At 40.3% G+C, this 26,663-nt stretch overlaps 1 protein-coding gene and 1 long non-coding RNA gene across 6 annotated transcripts in view; one reads left to right on the top strand and one right to left on the bottom strand.

The window, feature by feature from the left end:
• Nucleotides 1-899: 899 nt before the first annotated feature.
• On the bottom strand, nucleotides 900-8,684 carry LOC125328717. Its single transcript, XR_007204815.1, has 2 exons — nucleotides 8,599-8,684; nucleotides 900-1,392 (listed from the first exon to the last, which is right to left on the bottom strand). It is a non-coding gene; the product is annotated as an uncharacterized LOC125328717 (long non-coding RNA).
• Nucleotides 8,634-26,663, top strand: part of INO80D (INO80 complex subunit D) — a 46,471-nt gene continuing 28,441 nt past the window's right edge. For 3 of the 5 annotated variants that reach the window (XR_007204814.1, XM_048309784.1, XM_048309787.1), the window contains exons 1-5: nucleotides 8,634-8,999; nucleotides 10,318-10,387; nucleotides 18,116-18,211; nucleotides 18,319-18,565; nucleotides 24,109-24,857. Coding sequence is in view for 4 of the 5 variants with exons in the window: in XM_048309784.1 (XP_048165741.1) it covers nucleotides 18,348-18,565; nucleotides 24,109-24,857 (967 nt within the window). In the remaining variant the exon portion in view is untranslated. Of the gene's footprint in view, nucleotides 9,000-9,170; nucleotides 9,190-10,317; nucleotides 10,388-18,115; nucleotides 18,212-18,318; nucleotides 18,566-24,108; nucleotides 24,858-26,663 lie in introns of those variants that run through there. The other 2 variants (XM_048309785.1, XM_048309786.1) reach the window with 2 other exon arrangements.

Genomic DNA, 26,663 nt, shown 5'->3' on the forward strand with positions numbered 1-26,663 from the left:
GTTCTCGTGGTGGTACAGAAAGGGCAACTGTTCATTTTATTCAGATACTGCCATGCATGTTAGTGAGGCAGCAAGAGAGACTGCAGTCTGGTTTTAATGGGGCAGTTCACAGGACCAAGTAGAGCATGAAACCTTCCTTGTGGAATGTTACTTCTTTAGGAGGAACAGGGGTTTATTGGCACATAGCAGAAGAAAAATGTGTATGACATCTGCCAAAATGTTTAAGAAGAAAGGGTGTAGCTGAATCCTGTATTCAGAAAAACGTTTGGTTCTCAGGCTCCTACGATGAAAACCCTTTTTCACCCCCTTTGTCCCCATGGTGTACAAACATAGAGGAGTAACCTCAGCTGTGCAACAAGTCAGTTACCACTTCAGAACTTTTAACGGTTCAAAAGCTTTAGATTTTTTTTCCCCTTAAATACTGTAGCATTACTTCAGGAGCTTTGAAATGCTTTTTGATTTTTGTGAAAGCTCTATGTCCTTCAATTAGTATGTATAGTAGATTCTTGTTTCTATTCAAAAACTGTCCAGCCTTTAGCAAGAAAGGCAAGAAGGGAAAGAAGTACATGTGGTGTTCTCTGTCCTGTTTCTACTCTATTTCCCACCTAACTCGTCACCAAGTACAGACTTACTCAGCCAAACTTGGTAATAGCAACAAGGCTCTATAAATTTGACAGTTGGAAACTAGATAGTAAAGAGAAATCTAAATTAGCATTCTTATCCACTGTGTTTAGAGTGTAGCCCTTCCCTTATCTCTTCTGTTTGCTCTGGTGGCTGGACAGCTGGTACACATGAAGGCTTTCACCCAGCTAGAGACAAAAGGATAATAGGGGTCTGCAAAGGCAGGGAAGTGGCATAGGTTGGGCAAAATATTGGAACAAAAATTCCAAAACCAGGGCTATTCACGCAACTTACTTCTGTTTATTTAAGAGAAAAAGTTTACAGCTAGTGCTCCTATTTGCCGGTTCTGAAGCTGCAACCTCAGATTAGAGAATTACGAAAAAGCAGCGATAAAGAGCTGGGATGGTGGGAGATAAACACGCTCTGAGTATTGTTCTTGGTGGTTAAGGTAAGGGCTGACCAGTCAGGTGATCACACTGCCTGAGCCGCCAGTGTGCTGATGCAGCTCACTCCACGTGTAAGGCCGGTGGGTGCCTTTATCTGTGCTGGAGTGGGCAGGGGCTTTGTCAGGCTTTGTTTTGGAGCTGAGCCCAGCCCCGGAGGAGATGCAATTCCTGCAATTCCCCGAGTGCAGCCCTGGTTCCACCTGGTGGCCGACTGGCAGAACTTCTCAGCGGGTGCATCGCCAGTTACCTTCAGCTGCAGTAACCTTCATCTCGCCTGCTCCTGTGCACTCCTGCCTGTACAGCCTGCCAAGGAACAGGAATGTGTCTGGGGAGAGATGGATGGGGTTAGTCATTAAGTATCCTTCTCTCTGAACACAGCCCTGTGTAAACACGGCTCTTGCGTGCAAACTATTAACCCCGAACATGACTAAGATTAAACCTTGCCTTTTTGTAGCCTTATCTTCAGCAGGTGGTTGTGGGGAGTAGAGAAGGCAAAGGGTGTGTTAATTCAAGGTAAAACCATACTATGCAGTTACACTTTCAAGCAAGTATAGGCCAGGTGCAGTCAGATTAAAGAGAAACTTCAGATTAAAGAGCAACTATATCTGCAGGCAGATTTAAGCATCTAAGTCTAAAACTGTGGTTTCAAACCAAACAACAACAAAAAAATCAAACAAAAAAAACCAAACCAACCAAACAAAACCAAAACAAAGACCCCAAACCCTGTTCAATAGCCACCTTACTGAAAGCAACAGCATCTCATGGGTGCATCCCTGTAGTTCCAAAGGGAGAGTGCTTAAAACCCTGGGCAGTGTAGTGAGCTTCTTCAGTAAAAAGAAACATAACGGAATTCAAGTCAAACAGGTATGTCCTCAGCAAGACTCTGAAATGTCCAGCATAATTAGGCCATTCATAAAAATAGTTGTAACTGACTTATTTTTTTAATGTATTTTGAAGCATAACTCAAGGCAGAAAAGAGAGCGTCTGTAGCATTTCCCCAAGAAGTACAAGATTTTGAATCAGTGCCTCTTCTGAGGCTGATAAAATTTTTGCAAGACTGCCTGCTACATGCTTGATTGGGGGATGTGCTGTATTTTAATGTTGAAACCCACAAAAAGGCAGCTCTAAAGGAAAAGGCTCATAGCTCTAAAGGAAAAGCAGAGTGGCAGACTGGCATCAGCCTTAATCCAAAGGGGAAAGGTAATATAACTTCATCTCTGTCCCCACACCCCTGCTCCTCATAAAATACTCCAAACAATGGCTAAGCCAAAACATCCTCTCCCGAAACAAGACAGTCTCCTAATAATGATTTGTTGTGTTGTCCTTCGAACGTGCAGTAAGATGAAATCACCTTTAATGATGAAGGGTTGGAAGATGACTCTTTCAAGGCACTGACAGGACAAACAGAGAAAGTGCTGAGAAGCAAACGGATAGAAGAGGACTTCATGCTGACTACCAACATGGAAAAAAAGTACTAAATAAATGGGGAATTCTGGAGAACAGCTCAAAGTTAAGGACTTGGCTGACAACTGCAGTAAGCTTTTTAGATGGAGTACGAGAACCCCACAAAACGTTAAAATGCCTAAGTTCTCCCAGAATTGAGAAGTTGCATTGCTCAAGAAGTTTTTAACTTCCTATTTAAAAACAACAAAACACAAAACAAAGCCAAACACAACACACCATTTTCAATTTCTTAATAGATGTTAACAGATTATTATTATTCATAAAATGCCAAATGGGCACAAGAACCTTTGCAAACAAAACACTTAAGTTCACAGAGAGTCACAAGGAAAACGTAGTTCAGAAATGAACACCAAATCCTTCACTGTGTGTGTGGACTTATACAAGTCACGGTCCTTTCTGTTGTGTAAGGTTTTATCCAAAAGACACTTTACAGTAACACATATTAGTTGATGGAATGATGTCAGCAGTGTCCCCAAGTACCCAGATTACTCCAACTCTCCATAGCTCAGGACCACAGAAAAATGGCAGAGAGAGACATAAATAACACATATAAAGCCTTGTGATTCAAACAAAATGAGTGATTCCATGATCAGCAAAGCCTGCTATGCTAAACACTGTTAATAATTATTATGTTTTCCTCCACCTACATGTACACATCTATTCACAGTGCCTAATGCTGAGAAGCCTATTGAGGTTTAGAGGCATAAGAGGGAGTAGAGACATCTCCTCACTCAGCCAATACTGAATTTTGAATATACTTAACTAATATTTCAAAGAAATTGTTTTATTTCTTTTTGTTGTCTGTACACCTGTGTTTATGTTTGAAATGGATCAGAGATGAGAACCATGTATCAAAAAAAAACATACTAAGAGCAAAAAACTTCATGTGTAACAAATAACTTTCAAAAGCCACTGGAATCCCATGACCTTAGACACTAATTAAGCCTTATGCTTTGATGTTAGTTCAGCTCCAACTGTTTTTGAAAAATCCTGTCCTTGATGCTTTTTATTTCTCAATTATCCATCACAGGATATTCCACACCTTTGTTGGAAGCTACTCTCAGAAGACTTAAGAGACTGTTGATTTGGCCCAGAGTGGGAATTCACATCTTTCCAACTTGCAGTGGTGACCAAGACCCTCTGCAACCCAAATGTAAATGAGTAACTGGACTAATAGCAGAGACAAGGACTAAAGTGTATAGCTTCTTAAACACTACAATTACAGTTAATGAAATATCAATAGACAGAAGCAGATAGTAAAAATACGATAGTATACTTTGAATTAACAGAGGCCTTCCCAGTAAAATGGGATGGTATTAGAGCATTCTGCTGGGACAGTTTATTCCATTCATTTGTCCTCTATTTAAAGAGGTCTCCACAGATACCCAACGTACTCTGGACAACCTTCCCACAATTAACAGTCTTACTGTTTTGTCTTTGCTGAGCTTTAGGAAGACAATACCATTTATTTAATGTAGATTAAAATACACATTGATAATGAAGAACAGATTAGTGAAGTCTTAGTTAATTACTATTTTCAGTACAGTTCACTCTCAATTAATTATATTATCATGTAATAGCTAGCATACATCTGCTCCCAATTGGTTAAATACTTCTGCAGCTATACTCCTACTGAAACCTGCAGCAAAATTCCCATTGCTCAAAAAAGCTTTAATGAAGCCCCTAAGACTCAGGAAAACAAGACTAGTCATCTGTACTTCGTGTTGCTTTGCTAGCATTCAGGGCTTTAAACGAAGTAAAGCAAAGTTACCCTGTTGCACATATGGCTCGTCCTATACTTTCAGCTGTGCTATCTGCCATACAGGAGCATGGGTTTGAAGGAGTTCAGCAGATGAATTAAGAAGTTCAATTTATGCCATAACTTGGGTGTATTTCCTAGAGAAGAATCCTCAGAGTGCAGACAGTGTTTTTAACATAAGGACTCTGCGGTTTGGAAAAGGGGCAAAAAGCATGCAAATACACACAACTGCAGCAGACAGAGTAACTGAAACCCAGATATGCGAGACAACCATTGCTATAAAATTTCCGTGTTAAAGAATTGTTGAAAAATAAGACTAAGCATTTTCCCATAATACTAATATTCTGGGATTTAATGGTTAGCTTTACCCCTGAACTTGTCACTATTAAATAAACTAACACCACATAACAGCTGCTCAAGATATTGCTTTGAAGAATGTATCATAACTTTGGGTTTTATTTGATTTCTCACCTTTTTCAGTCTTCAAACGCCTAAAGACAAGATCCTCTATACAAACATGGCTCTTCGGATATGAATATCTCGAATTAACATCTATACATTAAGAATTGTTCCTCCCCTTCACAACATTCACCTGCATTTTAGATAAATTGCTAATCCCTTTCAAAAGCATTTGAAGACATTGGAACTGTTTCCTCAGTGTGTGTTTTTCAAGAAATAATACCAAGATGCTGACATTATAACACTATTTTGTGGAGAACCTGAGACTCTTCATCACATGCACAGAGTCTAAGTCATGCTTCAGAAATTCTCGAGGTCTGCACTCGGGGTACGTACGACCTTGGGAGAGAGTCAAGGTTCATTTCTTGATGCAGCCTCCTCCAGTAACTGGTGTACAACCTAAAGCACCTATTTCATTGCTTTATTAGACTCACAAAGCTTATTCACTGCGTCACTGCCCTCCGTCTCACTACTAATACAAGTGAGACACATCAGCACAGAATGCCTCATTAGCCAGAAACCTGTGATTTACAGAACATTAATGTTCGCTGACCACTCCATGCTCAAGTGTACAATAAGTTTACTGGATGGAGCTGTTGGTTCAGGGATGAGGCCGATTTAAATCAAGGCAGACAGACCCATTCTGAAGAAACGGTAGCTTCAGAATACAATTCTGAATGTTGTACAGGGGACCTTTTATGCTTCGGGTTTACACGTTGTCCTTGTACAGAAGTTTCAGAGTCCAATTTGTTCTCCAGTGTAATTTCAGAGTACTGCTCTACCCATCAAAATAATGTATGTCCCAACTTAAGAGTCTTGTCCATAAAGATAAGCAAATCTTTTTTAAAAAAATCATTTCATTCTACATTACTAAAGCTAGCAGATTGCTCCTTTAGGTTGTTACCGTGTAACATTTTATTTTCAGCAAAACAATCAAAATAATATCTGCATCTCTTAATAACTTAGTGAAAAGCAAATTGTTCTCAGGTAAATACAGTTTTGTTAAATAAATTTCTCTATCCATAAAGTACAAATTTTAATTTCTCTGTTGCATGATTACACAACAGTCCACGTAACTAAGATCTGGCAAATTTTTCGTCTTTACTTTCTCCTCCTTAAAAAGACTGAATTTTTTTTTTTTTTGTACAAGATACTAAAAGTATCCCATTTCAACTTTTCCTATTCCAAACTAGATTCAAAATGTTTCTCCTTTTGCTTGGCATTAAGCTTCTGGCTTCACAATTAACACACATCAAATAGATCTCAGAATGTCACCAAAATGTGTAATGCTACTATGATGCATGTTTAAATTTAGGCATGCAAGTAATCCGATTAAAGTCAGCATCTGCGAAGTCAAACACATAAGCCAAAGAAAAGGTTTAATAATGGTTCAGTGCACAGGTTCTCAAGTGCATTGAGAGCCATTTCTCTAAAATGTTGTATCATCTGCATCCCATTAAAAAAATACAATTCCAAGATACTAAGTGTGCTGTACAGATATTCTCAAGAGTACCACAGAGAGATGCAGCATAGATTAGTTGTTCATGGTGTGCCTCTCTTCCTAAAACACAAACCACATCTTAATAGCCCAATGAAGAGAACTTGAACTGTAGTTGAATTATACTGAACTATTGAATTACAGTTGAAAGCAGCAATTCTCTTGTTTAACACAATGGTTGATACAAGAAATCACTTTGTACAGAAACTTCAATTTGGTACTCCAGCAAAATCCTACTGACTTGGTAAGAGTTTTATGCAAGGAATTATAGAGTGATCCTTCAAACACTTTTGAATTAGTTAAGTGCTAGCAAGGCCTGCAGGCATTTGCAAAACTGGGGTCTGAGAATTTGTCCCTTTATCTATCTATTTAGAATAAAAGAAAAATAAATGCTAGTTTATGCCACATTTGTTGAATTATTGAATCAATTGAGATAATTTATTTGCAATATTTCAAAGGGCTTGCGGTTTTTCAATCATCCCATACCTGACCAACATTTGTAATCCCTGTCATTCCTGTAATGAATTTTAGGTATAGGATATAAAAGTAGTTTTTGTTGAAATAGCTTACAAAAATAATCATCATATTTCATGCTCCAGAGCATACAATAACGACTGATAAAATTATGAAGGACCCTAATTATTGCATTACTTCTATACAAAGCACAAACTCTTTTGAAATACAATATAGGAGCAACATATTTGGCGTTTTTTTGTTGTTTTCTAAAATTAGCAGAATTATGCATTTAATGGATTAATACCTGAAAAACAGAAAAAAAATTTGAATAACAGAAAAACACCTCCCATGCAGTAATTTCATTGAATGCAACACTCTGGATTACTAAAATGAGCTAGGTAGACTAACCATAATCTAAAAAAAACCCTGCTAAACAAAAAATAAACAGTTTGACACAAAGACCAGCTGACTTTTAATCATACTTTAATTAAAATCTATTTATCTAAATGAAAAACCCACTATGAACACACGAACTACGCTCACCATGCAGGCTGGGCAAACTCAAAGTACGTTTTGAAATGTGGATATACCTAAAGGACAGGATTTTTTTTTTTTAAGATTACAAGAACTCAACTAAACCAATATATTTCAGATTTGGGAGGGGAGAGGACGAGGTTGATAACATACTAAGCAATTCAGTACCTTCATCCATATGACCTTAGTCTGACTGCAATTGAATTACTTTATACCACCTGAACAATTTTTACAATGGAAAAAACATAACGTATAGCTCATTAGTTTCCTAATTATTTCCTCTTCCTTCGGGACAAATAAAAAGGCATCTTTGCAGCTCATCTCTGAATAGGGCTGTACATAATACTACCTCAAGAAACATTACCACAGATCTGCTGAATACAGTGATCAGTATCTTCACCTATAGATACACCACAGCATCTCACATTGTTTTGACAGCATTTAATATATCTTTTACAATCTAATAAAAGAATCTGCAACAAAGAAAAATACTATTAATTTATATTACAAGACACTGTAGTATAAATTTATAGCATTTCTCAACTCTGTAAGTAAGTCAGGGATAATATTCATAAATATCAAGAACAAAGTCCCCAAATCAAAACATTAAAAGAACCAAAACAGATTTTTAGAAGGCTGCAAAGTGTTTTGAAAACATTAAAACCAAAACTCAACTATTGCCCCCAAATTTCTTGCTATGAGTTCTGTTTTTTTCACATCCCATCCTGAAGGGCAGACAATGCTAAATTTATGACAGCACAATTTCTCAGATATCTATCACAGGTTCCTCTCACATTAAATCCCCCATAGTTTCTCTAAATAGCCTACTCTAGAAAGAAATAAAAAAGTAAAAATAAAAAAAAAAAAGGTTTTTTTTTCCTATCCGTACATTCAATTTTATTTACAATGCCTTGAGAGAAAGAAAGACGTTATGGTACAGTTACACCAAACTATCCGACATAAATCTCAGCTGTTTACTAAGATTACAAATACCAAAAAAAAAGTTACACCAACTTTCACAATTACACACTAATTTTTAGAACCATCACACAATGACAAAAAAGTTATCAACTTTATAAATACAGAAAAAAATTACATGGTTTTAAGAACAACAAAGTTACAAAAAATATATATTTTACCATACCTCCTTTAAATTTTTTTCCCGAGAGTTGATCTTTACAGGTTATTAAAAAAAATATTTCTTCAGCCACAAGCCTTTGTATTTTATTTTTATTTAAAATAAAAAGTCACACAAATGTTAAAATATTTTGGTTTTGGCCATTTGGCTCCCTCCTCCAAATTGACACTTTATAAAAACCTTCTATACTTTTTTTCCCCCTCCCTCTCTCCCTCTCTACTACCTCCAAGATGGTAGGAAAGTTGTTGTTTTGGAGGGCAGAGGAGCCGCTCTCTGATGTTATGTCCTCTCGGTGCCTGTAGTGGTGCTATAGGAGGCTGCTGGCTCTCTTCTTGAGCAGCCCCAGCAGCCCTGCCTTCTTTGCTGGAGAATATATTCAGGGATTCCCCTTAATAATCACCTACCCTCTGAGCACTTTGTAGTTTTAAAATAATAAAAGAGCCCCCAAAGCTTCCTCCCCACAAAAAGCAGGATCTTCTCAGAGACAGGGGGGCAGCAGCTCCTCAGCACAGAGCCCGAGCACATTCCCAGTCCCTCTGCTGGGGAGGAAACTCTGATCTGTCAGCCCAACAGAGGGAAAGGGGGGAGAGGAGAGAGAGGAGGGAAAAAAAAGCAGCTGGAAAGGTAAGCCAGGCCCGGCCTGCATCCCCGGGCTCGCGTAGCGCGGCAGGCGGTGCGGAGGGTGCAGGGCGGGCGGGGAGGCGGGCTACGCGAGGCCGGGGATCGGCCGGGGCGGCGTAGGCCGCAGTAGGGGGTGCGGGGAGCCAGGGGGGTTTTTGAAGCTTTCGAGCGCCGGGAAGAGCGCCGGAGGCGGGTGAGACGGCCGCCGGGGCCCAGCGGGAGGGTCGGGGCGCGGCGCCTTTGCCCGGGAGGTGAAGGGCGGCGGGGGAGAACGGGGGCGGGGGGGCGCTAGGCCTCGGCGCGGCGCGGCCCGGCCGTTCCGCTCCCCGCCCCGCCGGGCCCCCCGCGCCGGGCCCCGGGCCCAGAGCGGGCCGAGCCCCGCAGCCACCGGAGCCGGGCGGCTGGGGGGAGGCCGTGGGGGCGCCGTGGCCGTGGCCGTGGCCGCTCTTCCCTCCCCCCCCCCCCCAGCACCCCCGCCCCCCGCGCGGGGCGAAGGGGCCACGGGACGGGGGGACGGGGGCGGCATTAATTTGCCGAAATGACTTTTAATGAGCGGGGGTGGGGTGGGGGGGGCGCCCCCTCCCCCAGCCCGGTGCGGGGCCGCCGCGGCGGAGGCGGTGCCGGTCCCGCGGGGCTGCGCCGGCCGCGGCCTGGAAAGTTTCGCGGCGTTTTTGGGGTGCTTTACTCCCCTACCACCGCCGCCGCCCACCCCCCGCCCGCGGCCGTGGGGACGGTGCCGGCGGGGCGGGAGGACCCCGGAATGCGGCCGCAGGTTCCCCCCCCGCCCGTCCCGTCCCCCCTTTTTCCCCCGTCGGTGACCCCCTTCGGCCGGGCCGGCGGCGGGTGGATTCGCCGCACAACTTTTTGGGAGGGAGTGGAGGGTGTTTTTGGGGGTGCGAGGAGGCCCTCGGAGTGCCCCCCCCCCCCGCCCCCTAAACTGCCGGCACGTGGGGCCCCGGGCCGGTCCCAGGAGCAGGGAACGAGGGGCAGGGGCGAGGGGCTGCCCTGGCTGCACCTTCGCTCCCCGGCACATGCCGGGGCCGGCGGCTGCCTGAGCCCTGCCGGGGCCGGGCTGGGGTCCCTCAGCCGCCCCACTGTCCCAGGACCCGTTAGCGGGACAGGAGCAGCAGCCCACCGGCACCTCAGCCAGGGAAGGGATCGCCTCAGTAGCCCCTACAGAGCAAGGGCTATGTCTGGCCCCTCTCCTGTCCCCACTGGACACCCTAACTGTCCCTATGGGCTGGGGTCCCGCTGTGGTTGGGGTTCTGTGTGAGGTGCTGCTGCCCCCCAGGACTGAAAATGAAAGGATCGTTTTTTTCAGGGAAAAGAACGTCTGGTAGTTGTGAAGTGAGTGCACTGGAAGACCCACCAACGCGCTTCACCCCGCACAGGTGAAATAGCTCCGGTTTCTAATGCGGGAGGTGGTGCGTTTTGGCCAAATATTCCTTAATGTGTCTTTTAGGTCAAAATTATAATGGCTTTCTACAAGTAACCTCAAATGAATTTTGGAAGTGACAGTGATGCTCACCTTAAAGCCTTATGTTATACCATCTGATTAAAATACATAGAGTTAGTTGTAACTTTCTTACTCAACAACATGCAATGCAGGTTTATTTTAAGGCCTTTCAGTTTTTGAGGATTGGGAGACTTAAATATAAAATTGACAAAATTAGGGCAATGCATTGTTCCCCTGTAGACAGGTGCCCTCTCGTATGGGCTCACCTGTACTGGCAGTGTTTCATGCTCAGGCCATACCCACCAGGTACCACTGCTGATGGCTGAACTGGAGCACTTGTGTTTTGTGTGAAGCTGTCACTTACAGCCTGGTGACATTCAGCCTTTTGCATGAACTGTTTGTAATATATACAAAGACCACACAAGTTTTATTAAATGTAAAGCTAAATTATCTACAGAAAGCAAGCCATACTTTATGTACTGGGGGTTATTTTGATGTTCAGTATTTTTGTGATGAGTGAATGAATTTCTGTGTAGGGCCTGGTCCTACAGAACTGCATATACCATGTTCTCATGATATGGTAAATCACCAGGAGGTACAGATTTATTTTAAGACCACACCGAGACTCCAATAGCTTATACGTGCTGGAAGGCTCCTCTGTGAGGAGCTCTATTGGTTTATTTATTGAGTATTCCTACTGAAGCAAGAATGATGTTGTATTGTGTGAAAGTAAGCTTATTTGTCTTTGTAGTATTGGGACTAAAAATGAGACAAAGGTATTTTGTTTAACCTCATATGGAAGGGCAGGTTATCTGTTATTTGAATAAATAAAAGACTTGGACTTTCTCCCCCCTCCCCCCCAATTACAGATGCAAGGTGTGTTGTGGTATGTTTAATCTCTACTTTATCTCAGGATCGTGATTTCAGTATTTTGAGATAATGTTTTTAAAGTACATTTCTGCTATGTTCAATGTCCTAGAGGGTCCATTTGTTGCTATATCTGAAGGCCACGTCTCTGCAGCCCTGCTCATTCTGGCACAACCCAGGCCTGTTTATAACTACATTGAAATAAGCATGCATGAGAACCTCCCTGTGAGGATGTGATAGCAGGACTGGGGCCTGAGACCTGCTCAAATAGAGAAATCCTTCTTCAAAAGACTTTCAAGATACAGAGCCCATCTTGAACCTTAGGTCAGGAATGGCCATGTTTAGGAAGTTACTTTTTTGAAATCTATAGGGATGTACTCTTGGCAGTAGTTAAGAATTTTTGTACCTTAGATCTTTTTTCTTTAGAAATCCTCTGCAGTTTCTAAAATTCTTAGTCTTAAATGTTTGTCATTTTTTAGGGTTTGAGGTATCTTTGTCAGGTTTTCTCTAAGGTACTTTGAGGTACAGATGAGTGAATCAGCTGAAATAAAAATTCTTGCTTAAGTTCATTTGGTCTAAGAAAACAAAAAGAACCTGTTCAGTTTGTGAGCAAAGAGTTTTTTTCCCTCATCATAGTTATGTTTTCTGCTCTTGATTGTAATTAGTTACAAGTCCTGTGAGTTCTCTAGCTGTTACTATTATTATGAATAATGCTTAAGTTTAATTCTGTATTTATTGTGTTATATTCTAAAACATAATCTGTTTTACTGGTGTTGCCTACAATATTCTGGTGCTTTCCTGTTAATATATTGGACATCCTTATGCAACATAAACTGCCTTTTTCTAGAGCTGAAGTAATAAGCTTTCTAAAAAGGCAGAATGAGGGCAATATTGCTTCTTTCTTCCTAGGTAGATCTTAACATATGAAAAAAGTAGTCCAAAATACTATTCCAGGTAGTAACTAAAAATATCTTGTAAAATCTTAACATGTTGAATGCCTTGATCTGTCAGGGTGCTTGCATGTGTGTTGCAGTACCCACACTTCAGAGGCCTTCCTGAGCAAGGACTGTACTCTAGTTAATAAAAGTGTTCTGTACAGGAACTCTCATAGTTGACTTTGGTTGCTTCCCAGTGTTCTCTGTCTCAGTTTGAATGCTTTTACTGACAAAAAGACTCTTGTTTCCACAATTACAGCATTCTTGGTTTGGTAGCTGAGTGTAGTAGAGAATTGAGCTGTTAAAAGACTAGAACTAAGCCAAACTTTTGGTTAAATCACAAAATAGGGACAGAAGTTGTAACTTGTGCTGTTGATGTTGATCGCAATTAGATTTGGTACAGCTTCTCTTGATAGAACAAAACATTTAAAAGAGAGGTATTTTTGCTATGAAATATAAAAAATGAATGTTTTCTCCTTAAAAGTATACTTTTTACTAATACTGTTTGAAAAGTTTGCTATAAAGTAGCTTTAAACGCATGTCTTTTTGTCATGAATTTTATGGCTTCTGTTCATTTTGGAGTGGATGAAATTCCATGTTGCCAAACATCTTGCACTCTGTGTGTTTGCTTAGTTTCAGGAAATGGATCTGACAGTGGCAGGTACTTGTTCTTTCTTGGTCCAGAGGAATTGACAAAACTACTATTTATGTTATTTGTGTTTGTGGAGAAGCTGAGGTTCTTGCAGGTCAATGTTCTACTTCTGGCCCCAAGCTGATGGTTTTGGAAACATATGGAGATGACATACCTTGTCTGTGAGATGTCATGAACACACCAAGCAATTTAACAGGAAATTTGGGCTACTATTAGCAAATGCAAAACAACACAGTAAAGACGTCTGTAGTTGTGGATTTTGTTTGGATGCAGTGTGTGATGCTCTGAGCTCAGTCCTCTTAATTATACATCTTTTAACCACCAGCATATAATTGCCTTGCAATTTACAATGCATTTGGGGATACCATTGCCTAAAAGGGTCTTACGTACATTGAATGTCAAGTTCTGAGCATATGTTTAAGAATGTACCAACCCACATGATTTAAAACACTCTAATATTTTCAGCGCAGCATTTGCTCAAAATTGCCGATCTGAATTTTGAGGCTATAGCGCTTTGGGCTTTCTATTAGTGAGTAAGCCATTAACTTCCCTGTAGACTGCAGATTATGTCAGGTACCAGATCTCTGTGTAGCATAATGCTTGTACTTGGGTGTGGTTAGAGTAAAGATTGTCTTCCAAAGTTTGCTGCTACACTGTTTTCCAGCCTCTCTGAAGGGCTGTTTAACTCTTTTGGAGGAGGATGTGTGGAGTGCAGTGCTTACAACTTTGTTGTCTTTAGAGCTGATGTGCTCTGCAAGGGAGCTGATTATGCCGGTACTGAAAAGCCGGTACCAAAAGCAGTTGGGAGCTGGCTGCTTCCAGAGGGTGATAGCAGGTACTGGCAATTGGACAGGTGTATTCCTGTGTGTATTGAAATCTTTCATTTCTCTTTTTGCAGTCATTGTGCAAACCACCTTCAGTTGTCTTACAGACTCCAGTGGCTGCACTCAGCAGAACAAATTGCTCTGCTCTTAAGTGCTGATGTCTCAGAGTGTGACTTTGCTCTGTCTCCTGCCTGTCCTTGCTATAAAGCCTTGCTGGGGTGCTAGGTTTGTTACTCTTCTTCACATGTCCAGATAGGACTTTAGCCAGAGGGAGAAGGTTTTTTTCCAGTCAGCTGTTCAAGAATAAAAAATGGGACAAGGGGAGAAATTAATGTGTTATGAAGTTACAAATATTAGTGGTAACCTCATAAGAACGTGAAAAATACCCTGCCGGGTCAGATCAGCTTGGATCCAACCTAATGTTCTGAATTGGGCAGTAGGAAAAAGTGATGTTATTTAGGAAGAGCATGAAAGCCCAGACACTTTTTTTGTGTTTTCTTCTCTTACTCCTCCATCACCCATGTTTGTTAAATTGGTCATGCTGGCGGGTACATCGCTTATGTCCCCATTGTCTGTGAACTTCTCTATTGCCTTTTTGAACCTGATAATACTGTCTGCTTCCATGGGTCTCATGTGACAGCAAGTTCCAGCAGTTCGCTACCTGTGAATAGTAAAAGCAAAGAAATACTTCTTTGATATGTTTTGAGTCAATCTCTTACTAGCTTCATCAGGTACTCCTAGTTCTTATATTGTGTGATCTGGTATATGACTGCTCTGTATTTACCTTGTTTCCTACCATGATTTTTTAAACCTCAGTCATGTTTTACATCATCTGGCAACGGCACGCATTTTTGGATTCCCTTCTGTTCTTTGCCCTGTTGTTTCTGACTAGCTCAAAATCTTTTATTTAGAAGCAGTTGTGTAAGGAAAATCTGGGTTCCTCAAGAAGCAGCTTCTGGTTTCTCATTCACAGGTTGTGGCTAAAGTTTGTTTGAGCACGTGCAGGCATACATTTTTTTTTCTGTTGAACCTTCTACATCTTCAATGCAGAGTGTAAATGCAAAACCGAAAACAGCTTCCAGAAAGTTTTATATTCTGATATTTTTATAGTGAAGTACATCTGTTTAAGCATTTGCTTTTTCCAGGGGAAGTCCATGTTTCCGTCATCTCTTACTGAATCCTGTGGGACAAAAATAATTTCTCCCCCACCCACTATTTAGCTAAGTGTAGTTTCAGTTCTCTTCAGTTAAGTGACACGTGCCTATTCCATGCTTGTGCTACTTTTTACGTAGCAGCAAAAAGGTCTGTTAAGAACTCCTGTAAATTGTTAAAAATAAAACACTGCATCAGATGAAATCAGAATGAAGCTATTTAAGTGTCTTTGTTACTTTTATATATATATTTATACACACACATATGCACTCTTATGTGGTATGCTATGGAAGTAAAAAGAAAAAGCTCTTTTTAGATTAAGTCCAGCTTCAGTCTCTGATCCTGGCAGTGTATCCACATAGTGACATGTCTTTTGGGGAGTCTGTTTAAGAATCTATCAATAAAGATACAATTGCAAGTTTGAGAAAATTGCTGTGTTTTTTTTTTTTTTTGATGTACTGTTGGTTGGCTACTATGTTTATTAGCTTTCTTGTTCCTTGCACTGTAGTCGCACTAATTGATTCCTGTCAGGATTTTTAACATGGTTATATTTGCATGAGCTTCTCTTAGTGTATATATAGACCCAAAAATTCATGTTCATGCTCACTGGTTTCCCTGGGGATTATTGTCAGTATTTTTGTGTGAATGTTTCATATAGCATTGTACTTGTGCCCTGTATCTCTCAGACAAGTGAGAAGTGAAGTACTATGCCTGCCTTGACACAGTCAAGTTAAATGCAAAAATAAGACTTAATTATGAGTTAAATCCAAAAATAAAACTGTGGCCACAAGAATAAGTCTAGGATTATAGTGGCTGGAAATTGTGGAGCAGTTTCTTTACAGAAGCTTAATGGAGGCACACAAGCTATGCATTTCTCGCTGTTTACTTGGGAACCATCTTGAGGAACTCTTTCCCTTCGGTCCGTTGCTTGATAACCTTCAGAAAAGAAATAACAGCTGAGTTGTACAAAAGAGGAGAAGGTTAGTGATACATCAGAAACTCTGCAGAGCATGATAGTAGAAGTTTCAAAGAAGGTGATAAACCAGAAGAAAATAGCAGAATGTAGGTCACCCCAGTTGCAAGATACACTTGGTCTTTCAAGTTTTATGTCCAGTCCAGTATGCCACCTAATACAAGCTTTGATAACCTATTGAGAGAAGCAGACTCCTCAGCAAAAGGCTTTCTGTCAGCATTGTGTGTGTGAGATGCAAGTAGTTAAGACCCACTTGATTACTTTTGCTGCCATAGTAATAGATGAGTCCGTCTCTCAAACATGTGGGATGGAAACACTGACCACAACTCCTGTATGGGTCATGTTCCCATGGGATTTATGTTTTTCATTCATATTGTTGCTCAATAATACTGAAGGGTATGTCAATATCTGCCTGAGCCAAGGTGGCTGAAAGGATTATTTGGTCCTTAACATGCTAAAGAAGAGATTGTTCCCTCTTCCTATTCTGTGTTTTTGAAGGGCACAGTCAACAATGAACTTTCTAAGACTGATGTGATGTGGAAAGTCATACTCCAGTGATTGGTTTCAAATATATATATAGTGTATGTGCTTCTATGCCTTGAGAAAAGTTGGGAAAGCTATTGGAACTGGACTAGGCGTCTGTGCTTATGTATGTGACTGTCTGGTGTAAGCGAAGTGCAAGGCCCCTGCCTCTGGGGGTGCCTGCTTGCATGTGTGCATGGAAGGGGAAAATGTGTATCAAGAAGAAATACAAAGTTATCATTATTGTCAAATGACTGTTCAGGTCGCTTGCAGTAGTTACATTCTGTAGCACCTGTCGCCGTTCTATTTGCTCTGTATGCTGTACATGTGCGCGTGAAGCTGTTCCAAGAATTTTAAGTGTGTTTTAAAATTTTTTAGTACTCTTCTGTCTTTCTGCTTCTACTGCTAGATATATGCTAATGAAGGCCAGATTTATGCCGTTTACTCTGTGGGATAGGGTGGTTTGTTTTTCCCTAGTGACTTAAAATTGCTTTTCTAGATCCCCTAGTGCCATAGTGCTTTGTCATTTTCTCATGGTACTCTTTTACAGCAGAAAGTGGAGGCTTTTACCTTTACATGAGGAAAGTGCATCTTTCCTGCAAAGTCTGTATAGGCTTCTTCCTTGCAATCCTACTCTTGCCATTTTGGGCCTTGGGAACAAGTAAGTTCATTGAGGTGGTAATCTGTACAATTGTTACATGCCTCTAATTTATTACATATTTCTGAATATCACCTCTGTGAACATTCCTTTCCTTGCTGTATAAAACATATGAAACTGAACTAAGTACTGAATGAATACACAGTGTTTAAAAGAGTTCATTGCGGTGCTTCAGGATGACGTTTCTGAATAAAAGTTACCTTTTGCAGGTTAAGTTTAGTGCATCAGAGTAGCTGCAGAATGTATGTACTGTTAATTTTATTTGAAACTACTTTGGGATGGTTTGGGGGTTTTGTTTGTTTTTTTAAAAAGATGATTGCCAAAGACCTTCATAATGTTGGGAACTGAAAAAGTACCTTATTATAGCTGCATGGATTTGCATTGTAGGAATCTACTTTAGGGGGAAAACTCACCAGCCTCTTGTTGAATTGACATTTCAGCCCTCCTGGCATTGATGGGATTAATTTGACGTATATTAATGCCTGCATTTCCCTAAAATAAGTACAGTGAGGTAGGATAAATGGAGATGAACCATGATGACCTCAGGAAGGACTGCATATGGATGCTTGCAGAAATTGTAAGCCGCTATAAGATCTGAAGACTGTTCATCAGGTGTGGTAAAGAAAGCTTTTCTTAAAAAAAAAAGCTTTGTTGCACTGACTGACGAAATAACTTTGCAGAGCAAAGACAGTCTCTGGTGGTTTTGTAAGCAAAAATATTTGAAGTAAACCCTCTGCAATCAAACGAGTTAATCATCTTTCAGCTTGATTTCTGAAAGCAAGTGATCTAATCTGACACTTAACCTTTTTCAACTTGTAGCTTCTAATCACCTTCTGGTAGATGAGTGAAGTTATGTTTAAGTGATTTAAGTGTGGTGGCAGTAGAATTTTCCTTCCCCCAGTAATTTCTTTCACGTTTTCCAAAGATCCATGACTACTGATTGAAAACTGTTGTGCTATGGATTTGTTTTATTGGATGCTAGCTGAACCACAGGCTCGGTGACTACATGTGCCTGTTTACTTACTGTAGTAATATCTGTTTTATTCTGACTGACATTGACCCTTTTGATATTTTCCTTAGACAATCTGCTTCATCTTGGTTCATCATCATTCCAGGATAGTGGTGTCCTTGGGGCTCTCTCTTAACATTGACATGGTACAGAAGATTTAAAATCAGGTATTGTTTTGGGTCCTTCTTTCCGGCTAAAATGAAACACACAACCTAGAACTGAATGCAGTTTTTCTTCCCTTCTGTGATTTGTCTCAATATTTTGGTTCTTTCAGCTGATGTTCACAAGGAATAGAGTCACGTGATGTATGAAGGCAAACACATACACTTCTCTGAGGTTGACAATAAGCCCTTGTGCTCATATAGCCCCAAACTGTGCAAGCAGAGGCGACTTAACGGCTACGCCTTCTGTATCAGACACGTTCTGGAGGACAAGACTGCCCCCTTCAAGCAATGTGAATATGTGGCCAAGTATAACAGCCAACGCTGCACCAACCCCATCCCCAAGTCTGAGGACCGTAGGTGAGTTGTGGTTTCCTATCTGCAAAGGGGGAAGTGGCTGGGACAGAGGCTTGAGCTTTATTTAAGCTGCTGCCTGGTTTCAGGATGAGGGAGGAACTGGCTTGTGTGAATTGTATTCCAGGATGTTCCTTTGAGGATTTTGTTTTAAGACCAGTAAACTTTATTTTATTTTCTGTGGGAGTCAAGTACTCGGAGAGAGGGCAGTAACTTAATCCCAAGGAAGTTTATGGGAGAGTTCACTTCTTTTCTCAAATTCACTATAAACTGTGGATCAAACCTGCTACACAATATCAGCTGTTCTAACTCATTTGCTTTGTCACTCACAGTCCATGCTCTTAGAAAGGCCTTCTTGTTTAGCCAGCAGTGCCAAAAGCACACTTCCATCTGCTTTTTTCAGGACAAGCAGTTGAAGATGCTTATCTTCTGGATACGGGGAGCAGTGACACATAGGGACAAATCCAGAATTACAATTCATTGTTGGTGATTTGGTACTGATCTGTAGTGTTGTTTTACTGAAATAAAATAAATATTACTTGATAATGGATGAGCCAGCCAGGAAGGTGCCACATGCTCCCTTTCTTCTTTGCTTCCCTTATTTTTGTCCCCCTCCCTGCCCAAAAGAAGATGCCCAGAGTGCCCAGGTATTAAATTCCTTGCAAAAGATAGTCCTTGAAATTGTTGAGAGCTGGGAATTAAAAGCAGATTTCCTGAACTGCAGCCCATACTGTAACCACAAGGGCATTCTTCCTTGCTCTTTAAGACTTCCTGAACACCAGTCTCATTGGTGCTGCTTGGGCTGAAATAGCAGAATTTGTCTAATCTTGTCTGCTGTCGATATATGACTTTATTTTTCAGAGCTGTCACTGCAGGTTTTGCCAGTAACACAGTGTTTAATTAATGTGTGTGTTAACTATCTGAGGCTCGTTCTCATAGAAATGCTTTTTTAAACATAAAATATGAACAAAATATGCCAAAAAAAATCAAACCACTATTCACTGACCTTTCACATTATTAGCTGCCATTCACTAACCTTTTGCGTTATTAGCAGTGTTCCCACTGTGCCCTACATATAACTTCCTTCTCAGCTCACAGCTCCCTCTCTTGTCTGAAACAACAGTTGGACTGTGCTCTAAATTAACTTGCACTTCACCTGCCATTTCAGCTGAGGAGACTGATGAAGTGAGAAAAAAACATGAATGTTTGTCAAAAGCTGTAGGGCAAATGCTCAAATGGCACAAGATGAGTAACTTTAAGCTGTAATTTGACAGTCGGTGAGTGTTTCTTTGCTACTGTACAATTGAGGCTCTTTGGAAACAAGCTCACAGAAATGGTCATAGAAATTGTTAGCACAAATGGTACACTGTAATTTCAGATGCAAGAGCTGACTGAGCCAGAGTTCCTGTTTACCAGGGGTCATACTGAAAAACAATAGAAGTAATAGTACTTAATGACACTTTTTTACGTCTCATATGTTCCCATGGAATTTGTGATTTTTCTTTACACCTTGAATTGAGTTCACACTTTGTTCTTTTTGATTTTTCTCAACTTAAATTGAAGTGTGGTCATGACATCTGGTGTATGTTATATTAGAATAATTCAATTGCATGTCGAGTGTCACATTACAGTACTTGAAGAGGACAGCAGGTGTCTGAAAGAGAAAATAAACTTTTAATTTCAAATGAGAGGATGTGATAGTTTGAAAGAATATTTTAAAAGACTGTTTCTTGGGGCAGAGTTTAATTTTAACAATAACATTTAATGAATGCTAGTGATAAGACTGTGGCTGTTCTAAACTTCTTTTTTTTTGGCAAGCAAACCTGTATCTGTTTCTTAGGAGACTTTTTTCACACTCCGTTCAATATAAAGATGTTTGCAGTGTCTGAGTTCTTCACTCATAGCTTTTCATTTTCTGTATACAGAATTACTGTCAGATGGTCATTCTGTCAGTTTTAGACATGTAACTGTACATGATCAGAAGCAGGCTGTATGATGCTCTGACAGCTATCTTCTTTTATACTTTTAGAGATTGTTAAAAAAAAGTGTTTCAAGAAGATGCATACATCATATGCCAATAGCTTCATAGTCTGTCCACAGATAATTGAAAAGAATTACCACTTGACCCCAGACAAATGAGATGCTACCAGCCACAAAGATGGTTAATATGGTGCCATATTATTAGATTTCTTATTAACCATTGAAGTTCTACAAATTAAATCTATTAATAGTGCGTAACTTCATTGCCTCATTTGAAGTCCGATTTTTCTATTATCTTGTTTTTTTTAAAGAATATATATATATGTGGGATGATACACACATGGGTTTTATATCTCTGTTTTCTCTGAATACATCTCCTACTTCTTTCTTAGCCAGATACACACAAAGATAATGAAATACAACTTGATTTTTAAATATAGGTTTACTACAATTTACTTGGGTTAAACACTGTTTTGTCTCTAATTCTCCTCACTCAAGAGAATCTTTAAATAATTTGTTAATATACAAGCTGCTCCCCAGTTTATTTGAATCTTCTTTTAAGTAAGTGTTAGAAATTTTGATACCAAACTGGGGTGTACTAAGAAGCAGTATACAGTTGTAGGTAAAAAACCTCTGTCTGAATTCTTGCCTTCCCAGTGGATGTGGGAAACTGTCCAGCTGAAGCCTTCAGAGCCCATCACATTTTGTGTGCCTCATGTTATGATAATTTTAATGGTTATCAACTCACCTTATGTGTGGACTTAATTTGACCTTACCTGCATAGAATAAGTGCCTTTGGCATTGAATGAGGAAGGGGAAAATAAACTGTATTAGATACTTACTGTGATACTGTCAGCTGAGCATAACTCACAGACAGGTTATAGAAGTGACAAGCTGAGCCTCTAAGTCAGGGTCATCAGGATTGGCTCTTGTAGGGCCAGCTTGACCCTAATGGGTTGCATGCTTAGAGCTATATGAAAAGCCGTGTGCTACTTGTGGGTTCTATTCCTGTCTTCCCAGTAATCTGACTTCCATGGAGCTTGAACTACTAATGCAGACTCTGCAGCACTGTGTGAAGTCAGAGCCAGTTTAGGCCAGGGCCAACTAAAAAGCCACCTGGGAAGGTGCAGGATGGGGAAATGTGTGTGCATGCCCCCCTGGCTGTGCGCAGGGCTAGCGAGAGCCTGACGGGGTTAAGGCTGAGTTGGTGCTAGTGGGAGCTACGCCTAGCCAAAACTGCTTGTGTGCAGTCTTCTTTACCCAGACAAGACTGAACTGCTCTTCCTGGTTACTTCTTACTCCTCTTAGTCCAAGATGTAACAGGCTTGGTTATTCTGGAAGATGGGGAGTTGACAGAGCCTAAAGCACAGAGCCAAGTCAGGGTGTACTGGAGTCTGAATGTTGTAGCCTGGCATCCGTGGGTTTGTGTCCAGAGGAGCCAGTTGGCTCTTAGTGATGCAGTATGGTCAGCTCTAAGAGCCAAAGCTTTATCCTCTGCTGTATAAAAATGATTCTGTTAGAGTTAAATGAACAAGCCAAACCCTTAACAGCCTAAAACTCTGAGAATTTTAGCAAGCTTATTACCTTTCCATAGACTTATTCACCTTTTTTATTTTTTTTTCTTACTGTTTTTGTAATGAAAACAGACTATCCAGTTCTACCTCCTCACATCAGCACAAGCACAGGATGACAGTAATTTAAATTCTGAACAATATAAGGGAAGCATTTCCATTGAGCAAAACACTCTTTATATTGGCATAAGAGGGAAAAGAATTCCGTTGTGTTTGTTTTGTCTGTTTATTGTTTTTTTTTCTTCTGTCATGCTAAAAGTGCTGTTGTAACTGTTCAAACAAAATATTTTAAAAGGGCTTAATTTTAAATATGGAAACAGTGCTTGTTGACTTTAAGGGAAGCTTTATTGAGCCCTCATTATATAATTTTATTTTTAGAAGTGCATCTCTCAGTATGAATTTACAGTATTCCAGTGTGTTCTAATAAGGACTGCACAAGTTGTTGGCTTTTAGCTTGCCTCATCTAGGTTTATTTATTACTTAAAACATAATGTAATGAAGAAATTATTTAGGCAATAATAAATAGCAGTACTTTTCAGCCTTTTCTGATTTGTGAAACCTTAGGAATGTGGGTCTCTCAAGAAGCTACATATATGGAGACCATTAAAGAGCATATATGAAGTTGCTTTCTCTTTTTTCCCTTTTAAGGACCCTTTAGAGCTGTTCACACATTGTTTCTTTAGAAATGGGTCGACAAGTTGAAAGTGACTAAACGAAAGTGCTAAACCTTTTTTGGGGGGTTGTTTTGGGCTTTTCTGCCATTTTTTTTTCTCCATGAAGACCAGAAATAATATAATTTTAACCTATTTGTTCAACAAAACTTACAGTTCTCAGATTCATACTGATCAGATTTTAATGAATACCTTCATGGGTATTTTACTATCTCGTCCGTAATTACCTGGATGCAGACATCACTCTTTCCTTGTATCTTTGGTCATCTATAAGTTGTAAGTTATAGATGGGATTCTTCAAAGGCAAGTTCTGATCTGATTGCTAGTGGGTTCTACAGAGGCAGGAGTGCCTGCCTGTGGCATACAGGAAAAGGATCACATCATGGTTCCTAAATTTCTGTCACATGCTGGTTCCAATCAGACAAAATTGAATTGCTTACTTTTTAGTATGTTATGTGTGGCATAAGTTACAATTATTTTAGCTTTCATGACAAATTTTCAAAGACTTTTTTGCTTTTCTTTTTTTTTTAATATAATGACTTTGAAAGTTTTTCATATTAGAGGAACTTAAAATCCGTGTTTGTGGATTGTATGTATACGTATTCCTGGCATTGTGTAAATGCTTTCTGGCAGCAGAGAATTTGTTTTAAACTAGATTTTTATTTGAAGAACATTCGGCTAATCCTCTGGCATCAAAATTCTTCATATTAAACTACTAAAACAGAGTTTAAGTATTTATGCTACTTGTTCAGTAAGTGGAAATAGTGATCCTTCACAGCAGATATCTACTGAGATTGTCCTTATCAGAAACTGCTCCCTACTACAGTGGAATTCATAATAATAATGATGTGTGCATTGATGAAAATGTTAACTACTTCCACTGAAAGAATGGGCAAATGAAAGGAAGTAGTCTTCAATGTACTTTTTCATAGGAGCTTTTGAAATCATCAGTTAATGGCTTGCGTTCTTGCTGCTTTATGTATCAGACTGTCCATTTGTTTTGTTCACTTTGGTTTTTGACTATTTACCCTATTAGAGAGTTAAGATTTTGAATGATCGTGGGTGATTCTCCTATGAATAGTGAATGAAGAATCTTACATCTTAAGATTAGAAATAGTCACTCTTATAAGTTTTTTTTCTGCTGGTTTGGGAGAACCACAGTTACCCGTTGTATTAGAAGCAGTTATGTACACTTTTTATAAAACCTCTTGTGTTTCAATTTATGTTTGCTTGAGATGTGTGTGTGGGTTTCTGTTAAATGATGTCTTGTCTTCAGATTTTACTTATGGGAGTTTAGTTAATAATTGACTGCTTTTATTTTTGAAAGGTACTGCAACAGCCACCTGCAGGTACTTGGCTTTATACCGAAAAAGGAGAGGAAGAAAAAGAATGATCCCATAGAGGAGGTAAAGGTCAGGCATCAGATGGATGCTATGGCCTTCAGTCTGACAGTGCCCACCCTGGCCTTGAAGATGCCCAATGGACTGGATGGGATGTCCCTCTCCCCTCCAGGGGCAAGGCTTCCTCTCCACTACCTGGAGGCAGAATTAGAAGACCCCTTTGCTTTCAATGAGGAGGATGATGACCTAAAGAAAGGGGCAACAGTGAAGAAAAAGTTGCAGAGCAAGTTGGCTCAAAACCGGCAGCGCCAGAGAGAGACAGAGATTTTAAAAGTTCGCCAAGAGCACTTTAGCCCCATTCCTGCACCTTTGCAGCAGCAGCCTCTGCAGCAGCAGCACTCCCATCTGCCACCTTCATCAGCTTCGTTAAAGCCGACAGGGCTACCGCAGGGCATAGTCTGCAAGTCACCTCAACCTCTGAACACCAGCCTACCAATGCAGGGAGTGGCACCCACCACACACACTATAGCACAAGCGCGGCAGTTGTCTAACAAGAGACCTCTGCCTCTCCTGCCACCCGCCAGGGCTCCTGTCACGGACCCGCCAAGGACTGACCGGGTCCTCATGAAAGCCACAGCCTTCTCTCCGCACTCGTCCTGCATGAGCCGGCTACAGAGACTGGTGAAACTGTGCACTCGAAAACAGCAGCTGGACACTGATCTGTTTCCTCATTTAGGTGAGTAGGTAATAGATGCACTGCAGCTGTATTTTTTAACCTGAAACCGAAAGACTAAAGGGGAATGTCTTCCTAGCCCTGTCTGGCATTCCTGTGTGGCCCTTACAAAATAACCCTGAGCTACGTAATCTCTTGGCATTTTCTTTAGCTCTGTTGTCTATGAAGGGAATGCCTGGACCCATCACAGGAGGTTTATGGCATTTTAGTTGTTTATCCTTCTTAATATTCTGTTAACCATTTGAGAAATCAAACTGAGGTGTAGAAAACATTGTTTGGATTATAGAGACCTCATATAGAAGGTTTGCAGCTCAAGTAGTAAAGGTGACACTGGTGGTACCTACATGAGTGGACAAAGTTAGATTGAACGTTAGGTGTGTGACAAGTCCATGTGACAAAATGAACCTAAGGAAAAGTTTGGCGATTTGGCCCATCAATCTCTGCAAATTCAAATTTCCAGTTGACTTGACTGGAAAATTGGAACACATGAGAATTTTTCTTGACTGGGCCCTATTTATGTATAGAATATAGATGAACAAAAGGAAAAGACCACTGCAGGGGAGCAGCACTGCTACAGAAGGTGGTTGGAAGGATGCAGTCTTGTCTGCATACCAGTGCAGAAATAGCCTTCCCCTTCCATATCATAATCAATAGCTGCTTGTGAAAATGTAAGCAAATACAACCAAATTGGTGTTATGGTAGTAGTGCTCTAGAAAACTTTGAAAAGGCCACTGACCTTATGGCTGATTTGTCTGATTGTGAATATAGACCTAGGCACACCTATCTGTCCTTTTTATCTTCCTCACCCTCCAAAGTTACTTTTCTGCTTAGTTTTAGATTGTACATTTCTAACAAGTAAAATACTGGCAGGGAAAAGTAAATAGGAGTCTGTGTGATATAAGGAGGAACACCATTTATGATATCTAAAATAAAAAAAGACTTCAAATAAATCTGGACATTCCCTAGATAATGTCTTATTTAATTGCAAACATCGGTAATTTTTGCTATTTCAATTAACTTTTTCTTAATTTGCTGTTAAAATCTGCCCTTTAGCACTCATGGGATAGTTTGACTGTTTGTTCAGAAGATAATTAGCATCCCATAGAATGTCTCCAAAGGAAATTGTTCTTCAGAAGACAGCTTTGATGGTCCTATATACAGTGCAAATCTTTAGAGGAATGGCAACTCCAGAGGCATTTCTGAGTGTCACAGACCTCAATAGCTTAGAAAATGACCTGTGTTTCAAAAGACTGTAGAAAGATCCCTTTCTGTGCTTAATGTTTTGCATTCTCAAGTTGTGAGGAGAATACGTTTTCCTAAAAAAGAGGCACAGTAAAAATAAAAAACAGTTAGACCTCTACACATACAGTTAGGCAGGTGCATATCAGTACATGGATGCATTTAGAACAGTTTATATTTGGCAAAGTAAAGGAATTTACATATTAATTACGTGAGAGTGGAAAATTTATTTGTTATTTATTCATTATAAGCCTTAATATTAAAGACTAGTCATGCCGGTTCAGGGAATTTCAGGATTTCTTCTCTATATTTGAGCAGTACTAGAGATGACGGCACAGAATCTTTCAAAAGATTAAGCCAGTTTTATGTGTACCAACATCAGAGCCATGTAACTGGATATTAATGTAACTGCAGTCTTCAGTGTCAGTATAGCCGAATCTGGATTAGATTTTATTCCTTGCTTTCTGCAGTGCCCAGGAGAAGCAAAACAACACAATTTCTGATTTTGTTTTTAAACTTTGGGTAAACAATTTGTTGTGTGGTTGTCAATTGGGGACATCTTTATGGAAT

This window comes from Corvus hawaiiensis, chromosome 7, assembly GCF_020740725.1.
Source record: "Corvus hawaiiensis isolate bCorHaw1 chromosome 7, bCorHaw1.pri.cur, whole genome shotgun sequence".
Taxonomy (NCBI): domain Eukaryota; kingdom Metazoa; phylum Chordata; class Aves; order Passeriformes; family Corvidae; genus Corvus; species Corvus hawaiiensis.